This window comes from Anomaloglossus baeobatrachus, chromosome 5, assembly GCF_048569485.1.
Source record: "Anomaloglossus baeobatrachus isolate aAnoBae1 chromosome 5, aAnoBae1.hap1, whole genome shotgun sequence".
In the NCBI taxonomy this organism is placed as follows: Eukaryota; Metazoa; Chordata; class Amphibia; order Anura; family Aromobatidae; genus Anomaloglossus; species Anomaloglossus baeobatrachus.
In genome coordinates, this window is record NC_134357.1 from 396,987,181 (window position 1) to 397,013,713 (window position 26,533).

At 44.2% G+C, this 26,533-nt stretch overlaps 1 protein-coding gene across 1 annotated transcript in view; it reads right to left on the reverse strand.

Moving 5' to 3' along the window:
• Positions 1-3,193: 3,193 nt before the first annotated feature.
• TNS4 (tensin 4) overlaps positions 3,194-26,533 on the reverse strand; it is a 27,315-nt gene continuing 3,975 nt past the window's right edge. Inside the window, exons 2-13 of the mRNA XM_075350159.1 lie at positions 22,967-23,440; positions 15,413-15,797; positions 14,564-14,958; positions 14,387-14,473; positions 13,702-13,815; positions 10,329-10,421; positions 10,170-10,247; positions 9,945-10,013; positions 9,203-9,371; positions 9,047-9,115; positions 5,571-5,597; positions 3,194-5,083 (exon numbers count right to left, since the gene is read on the reverse strand). Coding sequence (XP_075206274.1) covers positions 4,942-5,083; positions 5,571-5,597; positions 9,047-9,115; positions 9,203-9,371; positions 9,945-10,013; positions 10,170-10,247; positions 10,329-10,421; positions 13,702-13,815; positions 14,387-14,473; positions 14,564-14,958; positions 15,413-15,797; positions 22,967-23,405 — 2,067 coding nt within the window. The 5' untranslated portion in view covers positions 23,406-23,440 and the 3' untranslated portion in view covers positions 3,194-4,941. The remainder of the gene's footprint in view (positions 5,084-5,570; positions 5,598-9,046; positions 9,116-9,202; positions 9,372-9,944; positions 10,014-10,169; positions 10,248-10,328; positions 10,422-13,701; positions 13,816-14,386; positions 14,474-14,563; positions 14,959-15,412; positions 15,798-22,966; positions 23,441-26,533) is intronic.

A 26,533-nucleotide genomic window follows, 5' to 3' on the forward strand; every position in this document is an offset into this window, starting at 1 on the left:
CAGATATTTTTGTTCAAACCTTCAAATTAAACGTTACAATCTGCACTTGAATTCTGTTGTAGAGGTTTCATTTCAAATCCAATGTGGTGGCATGCAGAGCCCAACTCGCGAAAATTGTGTCACTGTCCAAATATTTCTGGACCTAACTGTATAGTCTATAGGTCATTGGGGCTGCATGCAGTGGGTGATCTGTGATATCAAAAATGGGAAAATTGACTGTAATAAAGATAGCGTGATCCTGAACTGCTGACCGAGACACAGAAGTGTCTGGAGGATGTGACTCTAGCAGTATAGCACCAAGCCTCAAAGGTAATGGACGAAGAAGGACTGGTATGTGAGTGGAGTTGGCTTTCCCAGGTAGTCTCCGAGAGTACAAGGCTCTTCTCTGTGACTACTAGCCACCCCTTAGTCCCCTCCTCCTCTACGAGGAGAAGAGACGTGGATACGGAAACATCTGGGAAGATAGGTCTCTACTCTAGCCATAGTGACAAAACCCCTGACCCTTTCCTCCATGAATTCAACATGGAGCCACAGGATGGGAAAGTGACAGGCACTAATTGGACTGTAGCATTAGGCTGGATTGTGCTTGCTAGGACTCACAGGATCAATAAGATTGGAGACAATCCAGCAAGAACCGAGAATGTGTCTTAGGCTATGTGCACACGCTGCGTTTTTTTGACGCTGCGTTTCTGTGCGTTTTTGGCCGCTAAAAACGCACAAAAACGCACCTGCGTCGAAAAAACGCGGCAAAAAACGCACGCGTTTTGCCGCGATTTGGTGCGTTTTTTTGCTGCGTTTTGCTGCGTTTTTGCTCACTGCGTCCTTATGCGTTTTTTATCAGTGAACAAAAAAAAAAAAGGTCTGATGTCATTTCCTTCTTCAATGTGTTCTTCATTCTCCACTAGTGTATGCAGAAGAGCAGACAGCTGCAGAACTACAAGGCTCAGCATCCTCGATCCAATAGTGTATGCAGGACAGCAGACAGCAGCTGTCGAACTACAAGGCTCAGCATCCTCCATCCAATAGTGTATGCAGAAGAGCAGACAGCAGCTGTCGAACTACAAGGCTCAGCATCCTCCTTCCAGGACTGTATGCAGGATTTCTTTGCCCCCCCAAAAAAAAAAATGACGTGGGCTTCGCCATATTTTTGTATGCTAGCCGGGTACAGCAGGCAGGTACGGGCTGCCCCCAACCCCCAGCTGCCTATTTGTACCCGGCTGGGAACCAAAAATATAGGGAAGCCCTTTTTTTTTAAATTATTTCATGAATTTCATGAAATAATTTTAAAAAAAAATGACGTGAGCTTCGCCCCATTTTTGAGTCCAGCCGGGTACAACTAGGCAGCTGGGGATTGGAATCCACAGTGCAGGGTGCCCATGCTTTCTGGGCACCCCCGCTGTGAATTGCAGTCCCGCAGCCACCCCAGAAAATGGCGCTTTCATAGAAGCGCCATCTTCTGGCGCTGTATCCAACTCTTCCGGCTGCCCTGATGCCGGGTGGCTAGCCAGGTAATAATGGAGTTAGGGCTAGCTGTATATTATCAGCTAGCCCTAAGCCCGAAATTCATGGTGTCACGCCAATATTAGACATGGCCACCATGAATTTCTAGTAAAGATAAAAAAAAAACACAACACAGAAAAATATTTTTATTAGAAATAAAACACAACACAATTAGTGACTCCATCTTTATTGAAATAAACCCCCCTCCGCAGTAATCCTGGGTCAGGGTCCCGCGCCGTCCAATCAGGATCCAATATCATCTGATCGGTTTGCTGGAAGGCAAAGCGATCAGATGATGTGTCAGGTTAAAAGGATGTGAATCCCATCACACATCAGCTGATTGTATAAAAGCCGATTATACAATCAGCAGATGCATCAGTAGAAAAAAAAAAAAAAAATAATACTCACTTATGTGCTGAATTACCGGCAGCTCCCGGAGCGATGGGGCGGGAGTCTGATCCTGTCCGATCGCTGCAGCAGCTGCCGGTAATCAGGGATGAAGTCTCCTGACGCATCCGCTGATACCGGCCGGGCGCCCGCGTCAGCCCGAGACTCGATCAGCTGATGCGTCAGGTGACTGCATCAGGTGATCCATCGCCAGGTCCTGCAAGCAAGGTCCTGCCCCGGGGAGACTGCACACAGCCAGAGCGGGAGCGGCGATACCGTGACAGGAGCTGGGAGCGGGCATGGCACCGCGAGGCTGCAGACAGGTGAGTATAACTTTTTTTTTTTTTATTCTACTGTTAACTTTTGTTTTCGCAGCCGCTTCCACCTCCCGCCCAGACATGGCGCCGCACGGCAGCATACATGCCCAGGACGGGAGATGGACGCGGCGGTGACGGTACCGGGAGGATTCACGCTTCTGTCTATACTGACAGAAGGAATCCTCTTCCTGTAAACGTCACTTTACTACCCACCTCCTGCGCTTATAGCTGCGTTTTTGGTCTTAGAAACGCACCAAAACGCAGCTATTTGCGTTTCTCATTGCGTCTTTCAACATCCCATTGAACTCAATGGATGAAAAGCGCAGTGAAAAACGCGGGAATAATTGACATGCTGCGTTTTTGTGGTCACCACAAAAACGCAGCTGAAAAAAAACGCTGTGTGGGGACAGCAAAAATGAAAACTCATAGACTTTGCTGGGGAAGCAAAGTCATGCAGTTTTGAGGCCAAAAACGCACCCGAAAAACGCGCAAAAACGCCGAGAAAAACGCACCGTGTGCACATAGCCTTAATATGTCTTGTACAATTGAAATGTGCTGGAAGATGCAGTATGTGCCCTCTAACTGGTGTATAAAGTTGCTCATGTGGATACTCAGGATGAACCATTCAGTAAAGTACTGTTGTTTGAAATTAACATCATTTGGTCCTGGCCAGCCGGCGTGAGTGGCAACATGTGGCCTACACAAGCGAACAACCCACACTATGCAAGTCCACACACCCAGCCAGGACCATATCCTTCATGTAGCATTCCGGAGCGTTCGGAATCAAATCCTCACCTAGAACCACCACCCTCAACACCCTACACAGGGAAGACGGAGCCATATCTCAGCAACACAAGGCACAGGAACAAAAGAAGTATGAGAGATTCCGGAGAACAGGGGCAATTATATCAGATAAAATTGTACATTTTTATGGTTAGTGACTGGTCTTCTTTAAAGACATGAGCTAAATGAAAAAAGAACCAATACGATGATTGTCAATAGATATTTAATAACCATTGATTAATCGGTACAGGTCTATGCATCAGACATGAGGATGAAAACAGGAAAAATGATTGGACTGCCAATGAGGGCAGGTATGTAGGGTCCCCAAGAGTTCTAGAAAATAATTATTAACCCTACAATGTTAGTTTACACAGATAAGCATTGTCAATTAAACATTAAAAAAATATATATCTACTACAAAATATAATAAACTACAAAAATATAAATAGCATAAATCCAGTAAATACAGTCCAACATGGACGAAGTGCAATAGATAATAATAACACACAAGTCTCATAATAGAGTTGTTTGGTTTGGACAATAGTATCTCATACAGGGGATTAAAGTGTGTGGGACCCCACAATCAGCTAGTACTGTGGAGGAAAGCTTCAGTGTAAATATGCGCCTGGCATTTTCTATTGGTTTCTGTGGACTCTATATAAGTCTTGGCTTTTGCTTGGTGGATAAAAGTGGGGTCCCCCAGGTATTGGCTCATTATACCAAAAGCTTGAAGGGTGTTCAGTAGATTTTGGCCACAACCAGAGTCTTGGCAATAATATGGAGATACCTGGACTTAGTGTACTGCCATATAGTGATATTCTCACCCTGGAAGTTTTGAGAATACCTCCACATGGAGCATGCCCTACTTGTTTAGTATAGATGTAGCAAAAAAATATACTCCATGGGTGCCCGATTTTAGTTTGGTACAGGCAGCTGATATATGACTATGTCCAGGGCATAATATGAGGATCTTACATCTAGATGTACATTGGAGACATTAATTTTGTAACTAGCCCTTTAAATAAGTCTTGCTATGAAAGGCTTGCACTCACATTTTACATTACTATAAAGTAATACTGATCATTAAAGATGTTATCCACTACTTTTACATTGATGGCCTATCTTTAGCATATGTCATCAATGTCTGATCGGCCGGGGTCCAACACCCTGCACCCCCGCTGAACAGCTGTTTTCGGAGCCAGCGGTGGCAACAGGCAGCCGGAAATGCCTCCTATTGATTGGAAATGGAGACAGATGTGCGGTACCTGGCTGAGGCCGCTACCAGAAGACTGGGCAGCTCCGTAATGAAGCATTTCTGGCTGCCTGTTGCCACCACCGGCACTGAGAGCAACTGATCGATGGATGTGCTGGATATTGGACCCCGGCCGATCAGACCTAAGAATAGGTCATCAATGCCAAATTAGTGGATTAACTCTTTAATTTAAAGGTATAAAACCACTGCAAACAATAGCAAAGTGCTGTCTACACCGTGCCCTCTAAGGAGAAGAAGGAGAACCTTTGATGGTTACCTTTACCTTCATCCATGACTACTTTGTGGGCCTCTGCCTTGCCGGTATCTCCTATTATATCATAAATTATCAATGCTTAAAATATTCTAGCAAATTAATTTAAGGTGATAAGGCAGTAGATTTGCCTCTGATAATACCGTACATGGGAGAAAGGCATTCACGTTCCTCACTATTCACTTATCAGTGTCAAAATGTGATCTCTTCGACTTCCATTAAACTGTGAGTCTGTTGGTTCAGTACCCGTATGACTGCTTCTACTAGATGTGACTATAAATAAAAACATTATAATGGATATAGTGGTTTTTGATGAGCAGCAGACCAGGTCCAATGTCCACATGTTTCTGGATCCATAGTTTACAGTTCTTGAATAAAATATGGATAGTCACAGACATGAGCAATAGCACCACTAGTGGAAGAGGCAGGAATTACACTCTCTCCTGCTGCTGTATCAGGTTTGTCAAAAAGCTAATCAGTGGTGAGGCAGGTTGGATGACGTCATACTCAGCAAATACATGGCACACATTGTCCGAAGGATCTGATGGATTCTTTGCCACGAAACCAAAAATTCTAATGAGAAGAGAGAAAGAGTTGTTAGGAAGAATAATGCCAAATGTCAAATACTATTTGCAGAAGTAGAAATAAGATCTATGGTTTTTTTCTCCAGGAACAGTGCCACTCTTGTCCACAGGCTGGGCGTGGTATTGCAGCTTAGCTCTAGTGACTGTAATAGGAATAAACTGCGATAATAGACATAGCCCATGAACAGAAGAGGAAGACAGGCTTTTGTGTCTCATCCTTATTTTTATATATATATATATATATATATATATATATATATATATATATATATATATATATATATATATATATATATATGATTCTGGTCCTAGAGATAAGGGTTACTCGCCCCTATATGGCCAACAAGTACAAGGCCCGTAGGTATTAGATAACAAATGACCAAAACAGTCCAACTCGATTCTAAGTGATTCTCCATACTTGTCTAGTTATTGAAGTAGAAGAAAGATTCTGCAGTTTTCTCTGCACAATGTCTTACCTGGAGGGTCTGCACTGCTTCTGCCATCTGAAAGAAATGACAGATATGTAAGTATGACAGATCAAAGGTCTCCCTCTACTGGCAATAAGGCAGAATTACATCATGAAGAATCACCCTTGGTATTTTCAATTATAAGAAGTAAATACATCTTCAATCTAGAATCTGCAAAAACCGTACAGGAGTATAAAGTGAAAAGTATGAGGATGCCTTGCTCACTCTAACCCTACAGTGCAATCCCTCTCGTTCTGCTGACAGCTATTTATGTTGATTCTACTATATACATGCAAGTTCAGCTTGACCAAGCGTCCATGCTTATTTTAAAGGAGTTTTCGCATGAACAACCAACAATCCATCTTAATCAAGAGATCAAATAATACGTTCCACAATTGGATGTGTTTAAAAGTAATGTTCCTGTTCTGAGATAATGTTATATATGTGCCCCCGCTATGTACTGTGTAATGGCCGTGTCTGACCGTACAGGAACATGGTCTGATCAAATCACAGTACCAGGGCAGGGGAGGAAGCAATAGAGGGTATGGTATACATACAGCAGAGGATCATAGCTGATTCTTTTTGTGAGGTAAAACATTTCCATGCCTGTTTTTTTTAAAAATGTTTTACGTCAAAGCAAGAATCATTTTGTGGAATGTGGAAATAGTTATTATTCCAAGATCTATTGATTAAAATTAGCTTTGTTTGTGCGAAAACCCCTTTAATGAAAAGTGGAGAAAAAGCGTCTTCTGGCAATGGCTTCTCTTCTGTAGTTACAAAGGATCAGACACATTGACCTCCCATATACCTAATCCTTCATTTCCCCTGACTTTGGCATTCGTGGTATGACTGACTCTGGAGGCCCCTAACTCAATTGTGCTAAAGTTGCAAGGTTTTGATGACTTATCTAATGTGTATGGCCACTTTTAGGGACATATGGTAAAATGTTCCTAATTATGTAATGATATTAAAGAGAGGGTGCACCACTGCACATAAGGGGCATATTTGCCTATCAGGTCTGTCCTATGGGATCTTCTATGGTAGACATATTGGTTATGTTCTGCTAAGAAATAATAAGACACCGCTGACATGGTATTTTGTATATAGAGTCTGTGGACTTGTGGCATCCATGCTTCCATTGTCACGTTATACCACATGTGTCATCTTCTTAGGTGACATAATAGAACTGATGCGTGTTATAGTGTAAATGACATGGTGATGCACACAGCACACAGTCTGGCGGTGGTATTACTCACTGCTTGTTCATTTACTTTCCTTCTGGCTATTCTGTGTGTGATGTGATGGACTCCACCCTTGACGTGCCCCAGCAAGTCCTTAGATTAGAGCTGACACCCATCCCCATACTTCTACCTGCAGATTGAGTATTGTGTGGCCATATGACATTGTTACACATCATCCAGCTGTTGCTACATCCCTCATCACTGCCTGTATGACCCATATCTCAGGTATCACACCTTAAGTATTAGGGAAACATGCTTATGTACCTGGATACTAGTTGTCCCTAATACTCGTCACCAATCTCAGGTTTTCAGCCTTTATCCTGCCGGAGTTACTTTAATGACCAAGCAGATAGATATGCGCTAGTGTACTTGCCGTTTCCTGCCTGAGGTGGCCATTAATATAATGACAGGTCCCTGTCTGGTAACTTGTACAAACACAGTGTCCAAAATTGAAATAGGCTGCCTCCAGCTTGTTATTCAGTAAGGCAGCACTCCTCTGACTCCCGGCTTCTGGAGGTGTACTCCAAAAGATTAAGGCCGCTTTACACGGAACGACATCGCTAATGAGATGTCGTTGGGGTCACGGAATTCGTGACACACATCCGGCCTCGTTAGTGACGTCGTTGCCTGTGAAACACAGGAACGACCGTTAACGTTCAAAATTACTTACCTTATCGTTGATTGTTGATGCGTCGTTCCATTCCCAAATATCGTGGCTGTTGCAGGATGCAGGTTGTTCCTCGTTCCTGCGGCAGCACACATCGCTATGGGTGACACCGCAGGAGCGAGGAACAACTTCGTACCTGCGGCCGCCCGCAATGAGGAAGGAAGAAGGTGGGCGGGATGTTCATCCCGCTCATCTCCGCCCCTCCGCTTCTATTGGGCGACCGCTTAGTGACGTAGCTGGGACACCGAACGAACCGCCCCCTTAGAAAGGAGGCGGTTCGCCGGCAACAGCGACGTCGCTAGGCAGGTAAGTATGTATGACGGGTGTTAGCGATGTTGTGCACCACGGGCAGCGATTTGCCTGTGCCGCACAACCGACGGGGGCGGGTACGCTCGCTAGCGATATCGATAGCGATATCACAGCGTGTAAAGTGCCTTTTACAGTTTGGGCCCGTGGCATGGCTGAGCCACAGACCTGAACTGCACATTCGTTAATGCCACTAGTAAAAGTAGTTTTGCCTCAATGCATCTGAAAAGCAGTCCTTGGAAGCTATATATCAAACAGCATGAGCGTGTAGACCAGCCACTTCTGATACACTGCAGAGGTGGCCAGTAACCATGGCAATGAGCTATAAACTATTCTTGAGAATGGAGAGGATTTTTTTTAATGTTATTATTCTGCCCTTAAACTATTATTATTTCTTTCCTGTATAATAGTATTACTTATACACTGTATAGGAATATTATTTCTGTTATGTATTATAGTATTATTTATAAATTGTATTAAGTTATTATTTAGACACTGTATATAGGTAGTATGTATACACTTTATATGACTATTATTTCTGCCATGTGTTATGGTATTATTTATTAATTGTATTGGGGTATTATTTTTCCACTGTATAAGGGTCTTTTTTATTCACTTTAGAGGTGCTATTATTTCTGCCCTGTATTGGGCTATTATTTATACATTCTATTGCACTATTATCTATGCACTGTATAATGGTATTAATTATTCACTGTACAGTGGTAATGTTTGTGCACCCTATTATGGTATTAATTGGGCAATGTATGGCTGTATTACTTGTAATGTAGATAGGACAGTATTATAAAGGCCATGTGTTGTTTACGAATGGAATGGTTTTAAAAATAGGATTTGTTCTTTGTTTCCTTTCCATGTTACAAGTAAAAGGGAGTGGGAGCGTGAACACAAACTGGCACTGTATATATGGAGCTTTTGGGAATTTTACCCTGCCTGGTGATCTGATCCCATTAGACATAGGCTATGTTAACAAATGCCTCAGTTCAGGGCCACTGTCTTTAGATTTGACATAGGGAATGCAGGGGTATTAATTACCATCAAAAGATTGGCCTCCATGACAGAATAGTGTCCATCAGATGCCATTATCTGTCGTATCGAAAATCAAGCACTCTTGTCATGGCTTTTGTTGTGACTGGACACCATGACAGAAATGTGAACACAACCTAACGTCTGCAATCTGGAACATTATTTCTAATCTGTGGTCACATATAGTCCTTCTCCCATCATATGTAGAACACGTTCTGCAGATTACTTACTTCCTGTGCTCAGGATCCACACTACAGAAGCTGAGGGAAGATACAGGATAGTGTCGTCTGAAAAACACCCTGAAAGATAGACGAGATTTGTCAATCTGGTCAATGACAAGCGAGAGGGAAAAAGTATCAAAAAATATAAATTAGAGCGATCCTTACTTTCGTTGAACATCGGTCAAGGTGACTCCTTGGTCTACAGCTTTGAAGTTCACAATCGTTGGGACTATGTGGTCTGCTCTTTGAAATGTGGTCGTCACAGCTTTCTGGATGGCGCTGGATCCTGTCAGCATCTCGGTGCTGACCGAGTTCAGATACAACAGGTTGCATGCTGGGGGAAACACAGAAAACAGGTTACTTTTAAGGAGCTTACTGACATTAGGTGAGAGTTAGACATTTTTCTTTCAAAGACCTTAAATTACTTGTCTTGTGGTAACTAATAGTGCCCATATTATATTGTGTTCATCCTCCTTTATAGCTGTATGCTAGCTGCCCAGACATGTAGGTTTTTAACCCAGAGAGAGGCATGTGAGTTAGGGTCCCGGTACATTGAGATATACCTTGTCGAGGTTACTGGGCTCACATGTATTGGCCAATACATAAGCTAAGTATCTCCTTTTTCAAATATTCCTATAGCAGAAATGCAATACCACAGTTCCCTTATTCATTGTTAGCATTTTATAGTGCATCTGTATGTATTTTGTAATTGTGCCCATAGACATGAACACAATGGTAACTTTTTGGCTTTACACATTGCTTGCCTACGCATTATGGACAGTCCTGTTCATCTAAGCATTTTTGTTTTCCACAAGCAGACTCATTTTTCCAATTCTGGACAACCCCTTCAAGTAATGGTTTTATAAATTAACTGGATGGCTGATTATTATAGTCACCCTTCATTTACCTGCTGAATTCTTGAACTCACAAGCACCTTCTGGAGAAGAATCGGGGCTGCTGTCACTATCATTTTGACCTGAAGATGGAAAACAAGTGGATTACGAATTTATAGTCCTTCTTAGTCTCCTACAGTCCCTTTGAACAATGGGTAACAATGGAGTCATCTTGTTACTGAAAATTGATTAAAGTGAGATTATAATCTGTATTTTTAGAGAGAATCATTTCTACGTACCTCTAAGTGGAATGAGCAGCTTGCATGGTAATGATAAGGGGGTGATGGTGTGTTGATATACGAAGGCTGGGAGACTTCCTACAAGGAAACATTATGTGTGTTCAGATTGATGGCCTACATTAATATCATGGATAGTAAAACCAAACCACATTCACTCACCAAAATATGGCTCCTCTACTGCTCCTTTCACATGGACACCTTTTGCCGATGATTCAATGAGGAAATGTCGGACGACTTCATTAGTCACATTACCTGTTAATAAACCAGATTTTACTTTAGGAGAGATAATTCTACAATACAATAACAATGGAGCCATCCTCGTAGTCAGTGTTTTTCAACTCCAGTCCTCAAGACCCACCAACAGATCATGTTTTCAGGTTATCCTCAATGTTAGACAGGGAATAATTCCATCACCTGTGCAACATTAAGGAAATCCTGAAAACCTGATTGAGGAAAACCTGAAAACATGATCTGTTGGTGGGTCTCGAGGACTGGAGTTGAGAAACACTCCTTATAGTGCTGATCTTGGGACAGTAGAGCCTGGCGCTTGTCACCCACTCTCTCTCTACAAATCTGTAGCAGGTGAGGCAAGGGGGCAAATTGCCTACAAGTAACATGATAATATTATGTCTGCAGAACGCTTAAAGGGGTTCTCCCATGAACAAAGTACTTTTTAATCAATAGATCTCAAAATAAAAATAAGTTCCACAATTGGATGTGTTACAAAATATTCTAGTGTTATGGCTGTATCTGACAGTGCAGGAACATGGTCTAAACATACAACAGCTCCTGGGCAGGGGAGGAAGCAAAAGAGAATACACTGACAGGACAGCATGGGATTGCTGCTGCTTGTTTCTGTGAGGTAAAACATATGTAAAAACAGGCAGGGAAATGTTTTACTTCACAGAAAAAATTGGCTGCGATCCAATGCTGTCCTGTTTGTATATATTTTTGCTTCCTCTCCTGCCCAGGAGATGTGGTATGTTCAGACTATGTTCCTGCATAGACAGAAACAGCCATTAGCAAGTATATAGCAGGGACACATATATAAGATTATCTCTGCACAGAACATTTAAAAAAAATATTCCAATTGTAAAACGGATTATTATTCTAAAATCTATTGATTAAAATATAATTTGTTAGTGCGACAACCCCGTTAATTTGAGCCTGTCTCAGACTCTCCATGGGCATCACAACAGTAACACTGGGCTTTTCTGCCTGTGTGAACCCAAAGGCCTCATAACAAGACACCAGAATTATAAATGTACATAGCAGATGCGGCACTGTTACAAATATTGCACAGAGACCCACAATCTTTAAATTATGCCTTTGGTCTTAACACTCACTTTGTGTCAGGTTTCCGGGTTTTCCAGTCCTCTTTTGAAAGAGCTTGCCCTCGGTTAACATGGAGTTTTATGTTCTGTTGCCCTACTTCCTGTTCAGCTGCTTAAAAGGCCGCCTCTAAGCCTAGTCCAGTGCCTGAGTATACTGCTTGCTGTGTGCTCCTGCTTTACTGCTGCTGCTACTTGATTACCTTTGGATCCTCCTGAAAATCTACCGACCGACTCTGGACCACACCCGGTTTCTTCAAACTGTGCCCGGACTCCGTCTGCCGTCTTTGGTCAGCACGTCTGCCCGGTTTCTTCCAGTTCGTAACCATTCTGGACTTTCATCCCGTACGGACACTTCTGGACTTTACCGCTTACCCCTTGTGTCCCGGCTGCGGCGCATTTAGGCCTTCCGGGGTTGATTGCCGGACAGTCCCTGTATAGGGGTTCGCTCTGGTGGTCTCCCTGGGGGAGTCCGGTGCGTGGCCCCGGGAATTCCCTCCGCTCCGTTTCGGGAAGGTATTTTGTGTGTTTGTTCTGCTGTGTTTGTTCTGCTGTGTTTGTTCCGTTGTGTATCTACCGTGGTTACATATCATAAACATCTTGTACCACAAACTCGTCTTTGGCTGTCATTGCCCTAACGCTATCGAAATCCTCATAAACATACAATAATATTACACTTTGCTGATATCTGTTCCCTATACGGCTTCTATAAAGATGCAATAAGATATTAATTAAATTCTAGGGAACCGTTACTTCTCCCTCAATGCTGATCATAGGCTCTATATTTTAAGGGTTAATGTAGTTATGAATTCTTAGAAAAAAAAACACATCTTGTTTCTAAAGTACGCCATACAAATTAGGGAAAAGTCAGAAAAACCTGACGACTGTAGCAGGACTGATGAATCATCAAGGCTACATAGGCGGCCTCCTAACCCTCTCTCAATAGATTTTCTTTGGGGGGAGAAACATCGGACAGTTAAGAGTCCACACCCAATCACTGTCTGCCAGTTGCTTTCTCTTTCTCTTCTCTCTCCATTGAGAAGATACTTGATTGCTTAGGCCATGTATATGGGGAAGAGGACTTCTGAGCTTCCAGGACATGAATGGGTGAGGCACTGTGAGTCATACATGACTCTTCTTGACAAAGTCCTCCTCAAACTTTCACCATTCTAGATGCTGAATGACTAATGTTATGTGACTGTACCTGCACAAATAAACTCAAATTACTTCTCTCAATTTAGTTGAAAGGACAAAAGACTCTTTTCTTTGTACAAACATCAAAGACATCAAAGTGAAACTCCTACTAGAACATACACCTATAACTGTAATAGAGTACGAAGTCATCAGTGTATATAAAAAGCCAGAATACCTACATACACTATACATAGCATTTCGTTGACAGCTCTCTCCCCATCCCCATTTAAAAGGGTATGCGTAATAAGTCCCCTGACTAACGCTCTTGTTGATGACTTATCTCCTGGAAGAAGTAATCAGGCTCTGTAATTCAACATGCCCGATCCTAACATCATTTGTCAGGGAAGAAACAATAGACCCCCATACACATTGGATATTTGGGTTCAGTTTGTGGGGATTAAAGCGGGCTTTACGCGCTACAATATATCTTACGATGTGTCGACGGGGTCACATCGTAAGTGACGCACATCCGGCACCGTAAGTTATATTGTAGCGTGTGACAGCTACGTGCGATTGCGATTGAACGTTAAAACGTTAATCGCACGTACGTCGTTCAATTCCTAAAAATTGAACGTGAGGTTGTTCAATGTTCCCGAGGTAGCACACATCACAGTGTGTGACACCCCGGGAACGATGAACAGATCTTACCTGTGTCCCGCGGCTCCCGCCGGCTATGCGGAAGGAAGGAGGTGGGCGGGATCTTTATGTCCCGCTCATCTCCGCCCCTCCGCTTCTATTGGCCAGCTGCCACGTGACGCCGCTGTGATACCGAACATCCCTCTCACTCCAGGAAGTGGATGTTCGCCGCCCACATCGAGGTCGTATGGAAGGGTAAGTACGTGTGACGGGAAATAATCGTTTGTGCAACACGTTCAACAAATTGAACGTGCCGCACATACGATGGGGGCGGGTACGATCGCATACGATATCGTATGCAAAATCGTAAGGTGTAAAGCAGGCTTTAGACTGCCATAGCTAACCAATGTGGTCTCGTGAAGGTAACAAACCTGTCTTCAATGGTGTTCCTGGAACCTTCACCGCCAGACCAAAGCATCCACGGTAGGACGTGCTGTCCCGAATGATGAATGCACCAGGCTCTTTGTCTTTCAGTAAGTCAATTGCTGTTATTAAATGAAAGAAAATCCAAGATTAGATTGAAATAATTTCTACGTTTCTTGAACATCTATGACAATACAACACCTGAATGTCCATTTTTATCATTCATTCAACCATTTTAGAAAAAATATTGTCCTTCTGCTTAGTAGTTAAGTCACGTTAGGCACTAGGGTTAATGGTCCATTATTGAGAACTATAAATTTTCAAAAATGTACTCCCTCAATGATTGTAATTTTGCACATGAGGTAATGATAACAATGGCCTAAAATATTGCTAAATGTCATGGGCTCTATGATTCAAAGTAATCATATGACAAAAAATGTTGAACTTTAGTTGCCATTTACTGAGAAAGATTTGCTCATGAGTTTGTCCATTCCCAGATAACAAAAATAGGCTTAGTAGAACGTGTCATAAAGTTCTATTCTGCTTTCCATGTATTTACTTCCTTTTTTCTTGGTATTTTATATGAGCAATACAGGCTAACAAACTGTAACTTTGTACTTCTATGAAAACAAGAAGTCATCATTCTATACAGAGGTTGTGAAAATTCCATACAGATGTCAGACGTCATTTTACCTTGGTCTCTTGTCAAGTTAGGTTTAAACCATTGCTTGGATGTGTCCATAACAAACTTCATGCCAGGCTGTCCATCTTTCATGGTGCCTAAATCAAAAAGATAATAAGGTATAAAAACATAGGAATCTCCACTTTAGTGATTGGCATATCAACAAAAACTGATAATATTTCACTTACTGTCTGAACATGTTGGGATTGAGGATTCAGATGAGGTTTTGCTGAAACTTGAAGCCCCTTTTTGGCTATTTCCACGTAGCAATTGTCTAGAAGATTTTGGAGAGATGTCCTCATTTTCTGGGTAGTGACACCCATTGACCAGAAGAATTGGGATGTCCATGGTGGAGTTATTTACTGATGGTGGGCAACTGTTGGCATGGTTCTTTGTAGAGATATTTGGATAAGTCTTGAAATATCCAAAACTGCCATTGTGGTCAAATTGATTTATGTGTGTGGTAGGCGACATGACTACAGGGCTGTGTAAGTTAGAAAATGATCCCTGTGAACCAAAAGGACTTTCTGACAACCTTGACTGAAATTGGCCATCAGTGTCATCATACTGGAGAGAATGGGTGCTGTGGAAACAAAGAAAACAACACGAATAAAAATATAAAATAATAATAGAAGGGGTGCTAGTATGTTATATGCCCCTGCTGGGAACCAGAGGGATGCAAGCAAGGCATTATGTTTTGGCCAGGGCATTTAGATACAAGATATGGCAATGAGAGCCTTGCTATTGACCCTATACTGGAAAGTACATCATTCTTTATTAGTTAGCCATATAACTGATGAGTCGTGCTAAATAAAAAGAGAAAAAGAGAAAACCACGTCCCAATACCTTAAATAAAAACATCCACATTTTATTCCATATTGATTAATAAATAACATATCGTAGAAAACATCTGACTTGATTTTTGGTGCATATCCACACTTTCATCATAGTGTATGAAATGGTGTTAAAGGAAGTTAAAATGTCATCTCATAAAACACATTTCAGTACTTTAATCATTATCATTCAAGAATGCTCACCTTCCCAAAATATAACTGGTGTCTGATCCAGGGCTGGTAGACATGGAGGCTTCCCTTGTTCGGAATGAGGGTCTTGTTTGGTATGTATTTTCTGAGCCATACGAAGTTGATATAATCTGATTTTGTTGATTTGACTTTTGACGTGGAATAGAAATATTTGCTGTAGTTGAGTGGGATCCTCCATTCGAAGGATATTGGTGATGATCATAGAGTACATGTGACTGTGGTTCGCTAAAAATTAGGCTTCCACTGGGGCTGATGTTTTCCGACTGTGTTCCCCGAGCAATCAAGATGCCCTCAACTCTTGGAGTAGGACTTGAAGATCTTTGTATATTTTCATGATGACAAACCACCCTTGGTGGATTTACTCCAACGCACTTTATTTCTAAGAGTAAAAAACAACAATATGTTGACTTCTGGACACTATGTAATGCTACGCTTCTCCTCTCCTGCATGTAAAGGTGTTCTCCTTCAGATTTTTTACTTGTTAGAACAGAAGCAATTTTAAAGTTTAGTGCCTCGAGCTAACGTGATTGTGAATTCTTCCCATCCAAAGTGATGTAAAATCTTTCCAGTGTCTTCAACATAACATGTAATTATATTTGTTCAAGCTGAAACCCTATTTGTGCAAAAGCATTGAAAATACAGGAAAAATTTCCCAGTATTGGGCGCAAAGGGGAAGTGGTGAGAGATAGGCATCTACTATCTAAGGTGCTTTGGCAGCTGAAAATTTTGCTCTCCAAAATACTTATGAAGACAACTAGAAAAATCTGTAGGATATGTGAACACATTTTTTTTGTTGAGAACCATTGATGTTCTTCAAATATCTGCAAGTAGGACGTCTTAGTCACGTGAGAGATTGCTGATAATGACCCAAATCAATATTGTGAACCCTCTTTGAGACAATCATCTAAAATTACATTGATAAGTGGTCTTAAGGGTGCTTTACACGCTGCGACATCGCTAGCGATCTCATTAGCGATGTGAAATTCTAGATCGCAAGTGTGATCTTTAGGGATCGCACATAGGTAATTTTACGCATGTGCTATCTCAAAAGATCGCACTTGCGATCTAGAATGTCACATCGCTAATGAGATCGCTAGCGATGTCGCAGCGTGTAAAGCACCCTTTAGTCTTCTAGGGGGTGGTCTTAAAGAAGATGGCTAGTGTGTATTATATAGGGAGGAACTGAAAATCTGTCACCATATATATGACAGACAGTATATATGGTGAAAATCTGTCACCATTGTGAGACTGTGACCGGGGTTATCTATGACGGCCGGTATGTCTCGCCCCGGTTGTGCTCACTCCATGATAGAAAGTAGATCCACTCTAGGGTTAATGCTGTTTCCCTACAGGCTGAAGGAAGGGTTAAATAGAATCAGGAACAAGGGCAGGTGTGCCGGGTGTGAGGGAGTGAACAGAACTTCCTGAGCTCTATGCTGGAGAGGCACATGTATTTTGTTATGGACTTTTGTTTGGACATTAAAATCGTGTGCTGTGAACCTTAATGCCTGGATCCCGTGTCTTCTGCTGCGCAGCCGACCACGCTACCTCACATATGGTGGAGAATGCGGGCATGCCAGCCCGGTGAGGTGTAGCATCCATCCCTGGTGACCCAGTAGCACATGTCCTGGATTCGAGCGGCTATACTACAGCCCAAACCCGGCGACGCCATGGAGGACATACTAAGGCAGCAGCAACAGACTAATGCACAGCTACAAGAGGCTAATGCACAGCAACAACAGGCTAATGAACAGCAGCAACAGACCAATGCACACCTGCTCCGGGCCTTGGAACGTCAGCAGCAAGCCTTGCAAGCGCAGGAAAAAAGGCACCAAGAACAGATGGTTCTCCTGGCCAAGTCGATCCGTGCCGGACCGGCAGCAACAACCCCGGGACCGGGTGACGACGGCAGCGTCCGGAAAGCGGTGAGACAAGCGTTGCAAAAGATGACCCCGGGTGATGATGTGGAAGCGTTCCTGGCGGTGTTTGAGCGGGTGGCCGAGCGGGAAAAGCTGCCGACCCCCCAGTGGGCTGAGGTATTGTCGCCCTATCTGACGGGGGAGCCCCAAAAAGCGTACCTGGACCTCTGTACCGAGGACGCCATTGACTATGTGACCCTGAAAGCCGAAATACTGGCTCGGTTGGGGGTGAATACCTATGTACGGGCTCAGCGGGTAAATCAGTGGTTCTATGAGGAAGACAAACCCGTACGCTCCCAGGCCTATGACTTGTTGCATCTTGTAAAAAAGTGGTTGCAGCCTGACACTCTGAGCCCGGCGCAAATGGTGGAAAGGGTAGTAGTTGATCGTTTTGTGCGCACTTTACCCGTCACCATTCAAAGGTGGGTAGGACAGGGTGACCCGAGTACCCTGGACCAATTAGTGTCCCTGGTAGAGCGGCATGTGGCTACGCAGGACTTGATACGGGACACTGAGACTTTGCGTACCGCCCGTCGGTCCGGCCCCTCCAAGCCTAGGGCCAAGGACCCACTGCTGACAACGGTGCAGGAGTCCCCTACCGTCCCGTCTGAGGCCGCGGCCGCCATTCCTGAGGTCCGGAAGGTTCTGTACCCTAAACGACAACCCGTCAAGGGGGTTTCCGTCCCCATTAGATGTTGGCGGTGCCAGCGGGTGGGACATATGGAAGCCCAGTGTCCACTCACCATGGAGCCCATGGATTGTGGGGTTACCCGGCGGGGTTCAATGTATGCTCAGGTGGTGTGTACCGCTGACCTGGTTCCCCAGAGACGGAGCCCCACTTGTGCCAAATACAGGTGAATGGATGTCCGGTTACAGGATTGTTGGATTCCGGAAGCTTAGTGACCCTTGTGCGATCCACCTTGAGGGCTAAAGTAAAGGCCACAGGGCGTACCGTGGGGGTGGTTTGCATACATGGGGACCGCCGCGACTATCCCACGGGGATTGTCACCATCACAGCACCTTGCGGTCAGGTGCAACATGAGGTGGGACTTCTTAACACTCTTCCTTATGACGTGATCCTAGGAAGGGATCTGCCCTATTTTTGGACTTTATGGAAGGGACCCCCTAAGTCCCCTCAGTTATTGGTCAGTCCGGGACCTGAGCCCTACAATCCTGAATCCGGGACGCCTGCCGTAGGGGTCACCATGATAGGGACAGAGTGTGAACCCGATAGGTCACCCCTAGAGGTCTTGGCAGGAGAGGCTGAGATGGTCGAGCCCATCCCGGAGTTGGAGGCGTCCCCGGATACGTTTGGGACAGCCCAACTCCAGGACCCTACGTTAATACATGCCCGGAGTCGGGTGACAGTAGTTGACGGGGTGGCACAGCTGCCCGGTGCCCAGGTAAGGTACCCCCATTTCGCTCTTAAGCAGGATTTACTCTACCGGGTAGATGAAATACGGGGCGTGGGGGTAGAACAGTTGGTGGTGCCCCAGCCGCATCGCCGGCGGGTCCTCGACTTGGCTCATAAAACCCTGATGAGTGGCCACCTAGGGGTCAAGAAAACGCAGGAGCGAATATTGCAAAGGTTCTATTGGCCCGGGGTCTTTGGGGAGGTAAAACGGTTCTGCGAAACCTGCCCGGAGTGTCAGCTTACCGCACCCCTAACCCATTTTCGCAGTCCGTTGGTACCTTTACCCATTATAGAAGTCCCTTTTGAACGGATAGGGATGGATCTGGTGGGGCCCCTCGTAAAGTCCGCTCGAGGGCACCAACACATCCTAGTGATCGTTGACTATGCCACCCGGTATCCCGAGGCGATACCCCTCAGACATACTGCAGCAAAGCTTATAGCTCGGGAGTTGTTTGCGGTGTTCTGCCGGGTGGGGTTGCCCAAGGAGATCCTTACGGATCAGGGGACCCCATTCATGTCTAAAGTGACCAAAGAGCTATGCCGGCTACTCCAGATCAAGCAGTTGCGTACGTCTGTGTATCATCCTCAAACGGACGGTTTAGTCGAGCGTTTCAATAAAACCCTGAAAACCATGCTCAAAAGGGTGATCTCCAAAGACGGGAAAGACTGGGATATGATGCTTCCCTATTTGATGTTTGCCATACGAGAGGTGCCACAGGCATCCACGGGGTTTTCGCCTTTTGAATTGTTATACAGGCGACATCCCCGGGGATTGTTGGACCTGGCAAAGGAAACATGGGAGCAAGAGCCCACCCCCCATAAAAGTGTGATTGAACACATTTTAGGAATGCAGAACCGCATAAGCGCGGTCATGCCAATTGTGAAGGAGCATTTACAGGAGGCTCAGGCCGCGCAAAGCGGCCGCTACAATAGACAAGCCACCATGCGGACCTTTAAACCCGGGGATCGGGTGTTGGTATTAATCCCCACGGCGGAGAGTAAATTCCTGGCTCAGTGGCAAGGCCCCTACGAGATAAAGGAAAGAGTCGGGGTGGTTAACTATAAAGTATTGCAGCCCGGTAGGCGGAAACCTGAACAAATATACCATGTCAACCTATTAAAACCTTGGCAGGAACGGGAAAGCCTGATGGCTGTTTTTTCCCCACCTCCCTCCTCTTCGGGTCGTTCACATCCGGCTCCAGCGACCTCCGGAGAGGACGAACCGGAAGTAAGGATTGGAGAAGCCCTCACCAAGACTCAGAGGCGAGAGGCCAGACGGTTGGTTCAGCAGAACCCCGATGTCTTCTCCGAGCTGCCCGGTAGGACCAGTCTGATACGACATGATATTGTCACCGAGCCCCACCTGAAGGTACGCCTGAAGTCATACCGGGTACCGGAGGCTCGACGACAAGCCATATCGGAGGAAGTAAAGACAATGTTACGCCTGGGGGTCATCGAAAAATCCCGGAGTGAATGGGCTAGTCCGATTGTCCTAATACCAAAACCCGATGGCTCTTTAAGGTTCTGCAATGACTTTAGGAGATTGAACGAAATATCCAAGTTCGATCTCTACCCCATGCCCCGGGTGGATGAGCTGATTGATAGGCTGGGACAGGCGCGATATTTTACCACGCTCGACCTGACCAAGGGGTACTGGCAGGTGCCACTGACGGAGTCCGCCAAGGAGAAAACCGCTTTTGTTACGCCGGAGGGTCTCTTCCACTATGTTGTCTTGCCTTTTGGGTTACATGGCGCTCCGGCCACGTTCCAGAGGTTGATGGACTTAGTGCTGGAACCCCACCAGGCGTATGCATCAGCGTACCTTGATGACATCATTATTTACAGCTCCGATTGGCAGACCCACTTGGAACAGGTACAAGCGGTGGTGGACGCGCTTCGAACAGCCGGATTGACAGCCAATCCCAAGAAATGTGCATTGGGACTCACGGAAGCCCGCTACTTGGGCTACGTGATAGGCCAAGGAGTGATTAAGCCCCAAATTAACAAGGTTGAGGCGATCCAGAAGTGGCCTAGACCCCTGACCACAAAGCAGGTTAGGGCCTTCCTGGGTATCGTGGGGTACTACAGGAGGTTTGTAAAGGACTTTGCGGGACTATCAGCCCCCTTGACGGACCTTCTCAAAGGCAAGAAGTCCGTCATGGTGCGCTGGACTCCGCAGGCCGAGGACTCCTTCCGGGCCCTGAAGGAGGTCCTGTGCGGACAGCCCGTTCTGGTACACCCTGATTTCTGGAAGGAGTTCATAGTACAGACTGACGCCTCGGAGGTCGGCCTGGGTGCAGTGCTGTCTCAGGTGGTTCAGGGGGAGGAACATCCCGTCACCTTTTTAAGTAGGAAGCTCACCCCTCCCGAGCGGAATTATAGCGTAGTGGAGAAGGAGTGCCTGGCGATCAAGTGGGCCTTGGAGTCCCTACGCTATTACCTGCTGGGACGGCAGTTTCGCTTGGTGACGGATCACTCTCCGCTGGTCTGGATGAGGTCCGCCAAGGAACGGAATGCCCGGGTTACCCGGTGGTTCCTTTCTCTGCAGAACTTCCGGTTTACGGTTGAACACCGGGCCGGTAGGTTGCAGGGCAACGCCGATGCCTTGTCCCGCGGCCCGTGTTTGATGGCTGGAGTTCAACCCCGCACGCTTGAACTGAGGGGGGGGGTATGTGAGACTGTGACCGGGGTTATCTATGACGGCCGGTATGTCTCACCCCGGTTGTGCTCACTCCATGATAGAAAGTAGATCCACTCTAGGGTTAATGCTGTTTCCCTACAGGCTGAAGGAAGGGTTAAATAGAATCAGGAACAAGGGCAGGTGTGCCGGGTGTGAGGGAGTGAACAGAACTTCCTGAGCTCTATGCTGGAGAGGCACATGTATTTTGTTATGGACTTTTGTTTGGACATTAAAATCGTGTGCTGTGAACCTTAATGCCTGGATCCCGTGTCTTCTGCTGCGCAGCCGACCGTGCTACCTCACACCATATATATACTGAAAGGGATGTGAGACGTTTTTAGGAACAACTTAGTATTTTGGAGTTTTTCTTCAGATACATAGGCTACAATGATTTTTTTTATCATAATATCCCTTTAATTTCAACTGTAATGTTTTCATTACGTAACGTAACAAATCTAGCCTTATTTAGCTAAGCATGCAAGCCCAAGACACTAATCCTACACTGTCTACGCAACCTTTAACATCACGGACCACTCCCGCTCCTGCAGGCATAAACCTGGGATATGACGGCTGTCTCAAGGATCTTAACGTAAAGACAAACATTTACTTGCATGTGCTGCCTCACTGGGCTGGTCTGATTTAATCAGAACAAGCAAGCCTTCCAGGCATCACATTTCATAATGATCACAAATATAACAAGTCAGTACTCAGCTCATGTTTTCTGCCAAACCCTTGGGAGGCTGTATAATTTGTTTGTTGCGTCTGGCTGTAGACTAGTAATAGATGTAAAACTGAAACATTTTTCTGAAGCCACATGAAATGTATAATTCAGTGGAGACATCTCAAGGGAGGTCCATTAAAAATGTGCATAAAGGAAATAGTGGAAATTTCAATTCTGGGCTCTCCTTATCAAAAATATGCATACTTTTGACCAATATTTATTGACCAAGATAAGATTGCCAAGATTGCCAACAATTTGTGAGAGCCATCAGTATGTGTTTTGGCATAAACTCTATATTCAGAGTTCCAAATATTGGACACGCCTCACAATTTAGTGCACCTAGCATATCTCTTGATGGGTCAGTATGTGTGTCCATGTTTGAGACCCCAAAAGATGGAAATTTCAATTCTGGGCTTTCCTTATCAAATATATATATGCACACTTTTGACCAATATTTATTGACCAAGATAAGATTGCCAAGATTGCCATCAATTTGTAAGGGCCAGCAGTATGTGTTTTGGCATGAGCTCTATATTCAGAGTTCCAAATATTTCGGAGAGGTGAGTTAAGAGTTGTTCCTAGTTTAAGGTTCTATTTGTAGGAATATAGTTATATGTAACTATGTTCCTACAAAAAGAACCATAATGTAGGAACAACCCTTAATTCACCTCTCCCGAACCCTATCTTTTGGGGTCTCAAACTTGGACACACAAACTGGAACTCTGAATATAGAAGATATCATTTGACTTTTTAAAATGGAAATTAATACTCAACTTTGGTCTGGTTATTTAAATTTACCTTATAATTTTCTTACCTGGAGGACTGGCAACTTTCGTAGTAACTGGTCTACTTGGGGACGGGTCACGTTTTTTCCTAATCAAGTCAGAGTTTACAGGCAAAGGTTGAAAAGTAGGATCCAACTGTAAAATGAGTTGGTTCAGGTTGTCTATGGAGATGTCCAGTGATGGAGATAGAGGATCTCCTCCATTGCAGACCTCAGTCTCTGATGGTTGCTTCACATTGATTGATTTAATACCATTTTTTCCTGGTAAAGGCTGGTGGACATTCATGGATTTGTGTACTTGTGATGTCGTCTGTCTGACGTAGTTTTCTGAAGTGTAGTATGAACATTTAGAGGAAATGGACATCCCGTTTGGATGAACAGCTTGTCTGAGGCCAGTAATATCATCTTTGGGTGCCATACAGACAGTCTGTCCAACTCGCAACACATGGTTGGGTATTACTTGAGACATTGTATTTTGTGTTATGCCTCTCTTTAAAAAAAATCCTAAAAAGAAAGAGAAATTGGCTTATTAAAAGTGTATTAACTTCACAGGTGTTCTAACAGTTGTATATAAGTTCTGGGCAATCAATTCTGTCTCTCAACAATTATGGAATACGTACAGCAGAGAAAGAGGATAGCCTGGACAGAAGCAAGTATCATGAGGCTGACAGGTAGAAAGAGCATGGATCCAGCGGTTACGCTCTCGCCATGCCCCTGTTCTCTGTTGTAGCACAGTGCTTTACACGGGTCTTGACATAATGTCCCATACAGGAGGGGTGAGGAGCAGCTACTAGATTATTGATTTACAAGTACTAGAACTGCAGGTGGCCAGCTCAGCTTCATAGTGTATGAGGACAGGGCCAGTATAAAGCAATGATATGTTTGTTAGGTGCACAGTATAAGGCATCTCATCTATGAATAGGGTATAGCTTTTTGTTTTAATACTAAACTCTTTAACAGTAAGGTTTTTAAAGCCCTAACAGACCTCTAAAGGCCTAACCATGCACATTGGCTCATGAAGGAGGGAGTAGAAGAACAAAATATTATGGGTTTGTTTGGACAGTACACGCCACTTCCAATTGGACGTTTAGGGGGTATATAAATACATGGTAAGCCAGAATAAGAAAAACATGGCTGATTTTCTCCAAATACTGCCCCACACCTGTCCACAGGTTGTATGTGGTATTGCATCTCAGGCCCTTTCACTTCAATGGAGCAAAACTGCAAACCTGACACAACCCATAGATATAATAAACTTAGCTCTGGCACACTATAGTGATCAATAAGATGATAAGAGACTCCTTGAAATGCTGAAAATTCTTTTATTAGTGCAAAAAAAGGATGATAAATCGTCCGACGTTTCGACCTTATTTTCAGGTCTTAATCATGGACATGGTTATCTATATGAGTAACAGGGTGGTGTGTGTTCAATTGTATAGCGTCATCGCCAATAGTACAAATGGAAAACTTGTAATCCTTATGCACTTAGACTTTCTAATGTGGACAATGCGAGCCTATTCCATAAACTGGAATTGGGTAGAATCTGAGTCGCTGCTGGAAAAGCCCCAATAGGTGTAGTGAGGGTTGGTAGAATGCCCTCACTGAAGGGTTTTCAGTTGCCTCAGATTCATGAAAAGGCAAGGATGCCTGTATTGTTATATGATAGCCACGTATTAAATTATATTATAAGGGTATATCCAAATAGTGTATTGGTTCAGCTGAAAGATTCTCAGTAGTTTCAGGATCACAACCTCTTTATGTAGCCTAAGGGACTTAACCATTAAGGCCCTGTGGATATTCAAGGGAAAAGACGTCCCAGTAGGGCTCTATGGGGAACCCTGGTATATGCTGGTGGAGGTAAAGGGCGAACAGAGCGCTGTATTGGGACTCTCAGTGGTGGTGCAGGGTATCGGGTATAGGCCCCAGGGAGGAGTCTTCATTCTACCAACCCTCACTACACCTTTATCATCCTTTTTTTGCACTAATAAAAGAATTTTCAGCATTTCAAGGAGTCTCTAATCATCTTATTGATCACTATAGTGTGCCAGAGCTAAGTTTATTATATTGACTTCTATTTTTTCTGAGCACCTACTGCGTACACAGTGAGCCAGACATATTCTATTACAACCCATAGATAGACATGGGAAGACTATTTTGGGGAAAAAACAGACATGTTGTTGTCTTGCTGTACAAATCCTTTTCCCATAATTTCACATGATATATATATATATATATATATATATATATATATTTATTTATATTTGTTATGGAGTCTGAACTATGCTGACAGTTGGTGATGGTCTGGGTCCTGAGACCTGCACGATCGCTCAAAACACTGCTCTGAAGTGAGCCCCATCTGTAGGGGGTGATAGAAGGCTTATGGGTCCATTTACCACTTTCCCTTGAGCATATACCCCGCTCTGTGTTTTTGCAGGAACTGCTCACTCCAAAGCCGTGTTTTGAGCAGCACGTTTCACTCTCTATAGCATATAAAATCTTTTGAAATTACCAGCAGGTACACAACCCTTTAGGCCCCCTTCGCATGTCAGTGATTCCGGTATGTATGACGACAGCTTTCATGCGTACCGGAGACACAGGCAAACACAGGCCCATTAAAATCAATAAGTCTGCGCACACATCAGTGTTTTCCCAAGGACTATGTGTCCGTATGGAGCACACGCGTGTCTGTGTGTTCCGCATGGAGTCAGTTTGACATCAGTGTGACACGTACCAGAGAAAACATGTGCCTGAAAAAAATTATTTTCTTTTCTGTACTTACCTGTCTCCAGCTTTCTTCGGCTCTCCTGTCACTTGCTTCCAGGCCTGCTCCTTATGCTCATGCATATTCACTATACCGTGTACCCAGAAGCAGCAGCGCCGGAGTCATGATCATCGGGGACAGCAGCGCCAGGGACAGGTGAGTAAAAAGTTCCTGTTCTATGTGTGCTATCACGGATAGCACATGGAGAACACATCTGTGCCAAAATCACGGCGCATGGATGGGCCATACACACCTTCGAGATGGCTGTACAAAACATGAACGTTTTGCATGGACGTGTGAAGGGGGCCTTAAAGAGTTACTGACATAAAAAATAAATATTTTTTTAACCTGGGGTAATTGCTGTTGTTCTCCTGCATCTGGCTTTATTTTATTATTTGTTTTTTACAGCATCTCTACTTTTCTGCGGACCTCTCTTCCTTTTTTTCTGGTGCTTAAGAAGACTCCCATGAAAAATGGATGAGGGACATAACCCTTGGATAAAAAGACTAGATTTACATACAGGAAGGAGGAACCATATTTCAGTAATGGAGGCACGGGAAGACATAAAAAAATGCATTGAAAATGAGAGAACCATTTACACCATTTAAAAAAAATACATATTTATGGCAAGTGACAAATCCTCTTTCAGTAGCCTTTGGCTATGTTCACACTGCATTTTCTGCAGCATGTTCAGGGGTTCTCCCTAAATCCCCCAAAAAACGGCATACTGAAAGAATGGGACCATAGACTGAATACACAAACACTTTCAGAGAAAAACAGAGTATATTTGAACTCTGTTTGTGTCATCGCAGTTTACCCCGTCAGGAGTTCCCCTG